Source organism: Sciurus vulgaris, assembly GCF_902686455.1.
Source record: "Sciurus vulgaris genome assembly, contig: HiC_scaffold_476_arrow_ctg1, whole genome shotgun sequence".
Taxonomy (NCBI): Eukaryota; Metazoa; Chordata; class Mammalia; order Rodentia; family Sciuridae; genus Sciurus; species Sciurus vulgaris.
In genome coordinates, this window is record NW_027632558.1 from 66,002 (window position 1) to 70,214 (window position 4,213).

The window sequence follows — 4,213 nt, forward strand, 5'->3', positions numbered from 1 at the left end:
CTGGTCATTAAAACCACACGTTGGGCTGCAGCCTCTGCTGCCGATACACATAGTCTACTAACCCCCTTCCCCATGTCAATCAAGGCAGTCCAGTCCTTTCAGCCTGGGGCTTTTTCAGTCCATAGAATCTTTTCATGAGTGGGGGGGGTAAGGAAGAAGGGGAGAAAAAGAAAAGGGGAGCAAAAAACAGAGAAAATGACCTATTGTCAATTTGTGCAGTAGTTATTCTAAAAATGCTCAACTGGGTAAATGTGTACACCTAAACTTTGAGCTGGTATGGGTTTTGTGCAATTAGAAGTTTGTTATAAATGCACACTGCACATGCAAATCTTTAAGCCGTTTGTAAACATTTATATGTTCCTTGTTATGTAGCAAAGTTATCAATTTGCAGCTTAAGTTTTTATTCAGCTTAACAGTTCAACTTAAAGACAGTGGGAAAGTCAATTTAAATTATATAAAATTAAAAAAAAAACAGTGCATTTATGTTCTTCATAACACCAGTTTTTTTTCCAAATGGTGCTATTTTTCTAAGGAAATTAAATAATTTTAAACTCACTCGTTAAAGTTATACAATGCAAACAAAGACAAAAAATATATTGAAACTCATGCATTTCTGTAGCGTTAATATTTACTTTTCAAGACTCAACTAAGAGCATCAACACAACCTGTCAAGTTCTTTGACATCCCCCCAGCCCATGTAATCAATTACAGTATACAAGAACAGTAATTCACATTTTTAAACACACAATTCAACACTGCTGAAGCTGCAATATCCTTTTTCATCCCAAGCAAACCTTCACAGACAGTGTCCCAGTGATCCCAGTGTACTTGCAGAATTTCTCTCATTGGGAACCGTCAGAAAACCAGAAGTTGCCACAGAAAGTTTTAAGTCAACTGCTTGTTTAAAAATAGATAATCCAGCATTTCAGAAATTTTCCATTTGGGTCTAAAAGCATTCAGGTTTCCAACAGCCAGAAAAGATTCATGCAATTTGAGACATAGAGGCTAATAAAACTGGAGGGAATTTCTTTTTACTTTAAAAACCAAAACCAAAACAAAACAAAACAAATGTGGGGCACGAAAAGAGCTCAAAAGACAACACCGTGTTGACAAAATTAATCCGTATGAAAGCATTTTGTGCTAGGACGATTTGTTTAGAAGTTTCTTATTGGCTTACTTTGCCTACCCTCAAAGAAAAGACACCTCTCTATTCTCAGACTTGCTCTAAAAAGTTTCTTTTATCAGAATGCTAAATTAGTGAGATTCTCATGCTATTATTCTAAAGTGCAAAAACAAGTTAAGATCCCAACTTTTTAGTTCCAGGAAACAAGACTGCTTTTAGACCGTACCACAACTATATAGAGATCTATGTATATATATGTATATATATATTATTTATATATATATATATAAAATTATTTCCAAAGTTCTCGAGAGCTATCTTCTAAGGTCCAGTCTCTGACAGTAGGCAAGCTCAGTGCTTCACTTTTGACCGACAAGGAGTTCACCAACTCACAGTGGAACTTGCGAATGTGCCTGTACAGGTCTCCAGACTGCGTGAACCTGCGCTCACACCACTTGCAGGCATGCGGCTTCTCGCGGGTGTGCACCACGGCATGGCGGCTCAGGTTGTGCGAGTACTGGAAGCTCTTGCCGCACTGGGTACACGTGTAGGGCTTCTCTCCCGAGTGAGTCCTCTCGTGGCGTTTGAGGGTGTACATGCAGGAGAAAGTCTTCCCACACAACGAGCACGTGGGCACATTGACATCGGCGGCAGGCTTGCTGCGGATGCCGTCCTGCTCGCGAAAATGAGTGCTCAGGTGGATCTGCAGAATGTGGGGGCTGGGGAAGACTTTGTTGCAGAGGGGGCACATGAAGATCTGGCCCGCAGGGCTCAGGATGTTGGACACATAAGGGAGCAGACTGCTCTCCATGCCCCCTTCCACTTGGACACGTTCGCTCTCCGGGGTCATCATTTCATCATCGCTGGCTTTGTCCTCCCGATCCAGTTCCCTCAAGACCGAGTCCTCCCTCAGAGGAGCCAGATGGGCCGGCTCATACTGTACCCTGTTATTAGTGCTCACACTTTCTTTCACAGTGCTATGTTCCATGTCATAGTCATTAGTGCCAACATCACTCTCATCACAGGAAGCCTCTTTCTCCACCTTCGCCTGCACCAGGTTGCTTCTCAGCATGTCCTGTGAAGAGAAATAAGAGCTGTTCAGATTTTCAACTCCTGAAAGGCTGGACTTGACAGACAGGTCCAGCACACAGTCAACATCTGCCGAATCCCTCACGGAGGTGACAAACCTCTGGGACAAAGACTCTGTTGAGCTGCAGGGGCTGGCTACTGTTTTTCCAGCTGCTGTGGCGTGTGGCTCTGCCTCTCCGCCAGCCTGAGGGATGCCTGCTGAGTCTGAGGGCAATCGCATCCACATGTTCCCAGGCTCGGCCGCCGAGACCCTTTTGCTGGGCAGGATGTTCAGTTTTTCATCTTCTCCTTCATCTTCATCACTCGGCAAGTCGCCTGCCATGTGGCTGCTGCCATCGGAGAGGCTCTCGACTTTGTCCGAACAACTTGAAGCATCTTCTTCCTTTTTGGTGCTGTCTGCCTCCGTGGTAGCTTTCTCTTTCAGCTTCTTTTTGCAGACTTTGACAATGTCATACATGTGGAGACAACTGGCAGCTGCTAGCACGTCTTCAATGGGCAAGTCTTTGAACTGGAGTTTCCCTTCATACATGAATTCAAGCAGGAGAGCGAAAGCTGGGGCTGTAACAATGTCGCTGTTCAGATGAACAATGTCTCTTTTGTCCAGCTGGTCCTTGTAAAAGAGGTGGAAATACATGCTGCATGAAGCCAGTACAGCTCAGTGTGCTCAGAACTGGGCATCTCCCACCAGAACAGTGCAGTCACAAAGAAAACCCTGGTGTCTCTGCTCGCTCAGACACTGCAGCAAATGTCTACTATGGTCTGGAAACTCCATACTGTCTTCATAACACGGAGCGGCCCTAAGTCACCGCGTCCCTGCCGCCGCCGCGTCCTCCGCCTCCTCCGCCTCCTCCTCCTCCTCCTCCTCCTCCTCCTCCTCCGCCTCCTCCTCCTCCCGGGCGCCGCCGCCGCCGGACTTGGTGGGCTTCCTCCTCCTCTTGCTCCCCTCCCTCCCGGCCCCCCTACCCCCCAATCCCGGCTCCGTTGCCCGCTCCCCCCGCCCCTCCCTCCCGCCCACCCCGCTGGCAGCCGGAGGAGCGCGACGGAGCGAAGAGGGCCCCACTCTCAACGGCTCCCCATGGCAGCAGCCCAGCGGCGGCCGCAGCCTGCCAGACACAGCGAGGGAGCGAGCGAGGGAGGGAACGCGAGCCGCCAGCCGGGGGATGGGGGGGCCCGGGGGTGGGGGGGTACGGGGGGGCGGGGGAGGGGAGGGAGCCGGGGACCCCAATTTTGTGGATACCTTCTCCCACCTCTCTAATGACTGAAGTAGATGTTTGTGGGCAGATTGGAAACAAATTAAAACTAACAGAACTGAGATCTGAAGATCCATGAGGAGGAAGTTTCTGATGACTGATCTAATGACAACTTTAGGAATCTAAACTGTTGAGGCTAAGTCATGAACAAAACATGGCCAATGTGTCTGTGCATGTTTTGGGGATGTGTATAAAACAGCTAATCCAAGGAACTGGAAATAGCCTTATACAAAATTAAAAATGAGAAATAACTCAAAATGATAGGAAATAAAAATCATATCTTAATAACAATATTGAATGTGAATGCCATAAGTCATCAATCAAAATACATAGTCTGTAAGATTGGATTAAAAAGGAAGACCCAACAATATGCTATCTCTAAAAGACTCTTCACATGGGCAAAGACATTCAAAAGTATGGTATAAGGATGGAAATCAAATATCATTCACTTGGAACTCATTTACAAGGAGGCTTTAATATCCTTATATCAGATAGAGTGGACTTGAAGTCAAAGTTAATCAAAAGGGTTGAAGAATGTCATCTCATACTGCTTATGGAAATAATACATCAATAAGTAATACCAATTATAAATATCCAAGCCCCCCAAAATGGAGAATCTACATAAATCAAACCTTTCTCAATTTCAAGAATCAAATAAATCAAAATACAATAATACTGGGTGAATTTAACATATCCCTATCATCAACTGATAGATCTTCCACCAAAAACTAAATAAAGGTTTAGAAATAAA

At 45.5% G+C, this 4,213-nt stretch overlaps 1 protein-coding gene across 1 annotated transcript; it reads right to left on the minus strand.

Moving 5' to 3' along the window:
* Positions 1-468: 468 nt before the first annotated feature.
* LOC306652703 (zinc finger and BTB domain-containing protein 18-like) lies at positions 469-3,043 on the minus strand. The gene has a single exon (XM_079125449.1). The coding sequence runs from the start codon at positions 2,844-2,846 to the stop codon at positions 1,416-1,418; it is 1,431 nt and encodes a 476-aa protein (XP_078981575.1). The 5' UTR covers positions 2,847-3,043; the 3' UTR covers positions 469-1,415.
* Between the last annotated feature and the right edge of the window lie 1,170 nt (positions 3,044-4,213).

Coding starts and splice junctions, on each gene's coding strand:
- LOC306652703 (XM_079125449.1), bottom strand. CDS start 2,846: ATGTATTTCCACCTCTTTTACAAGGACCAGCTGGACAAAAGAGACATT.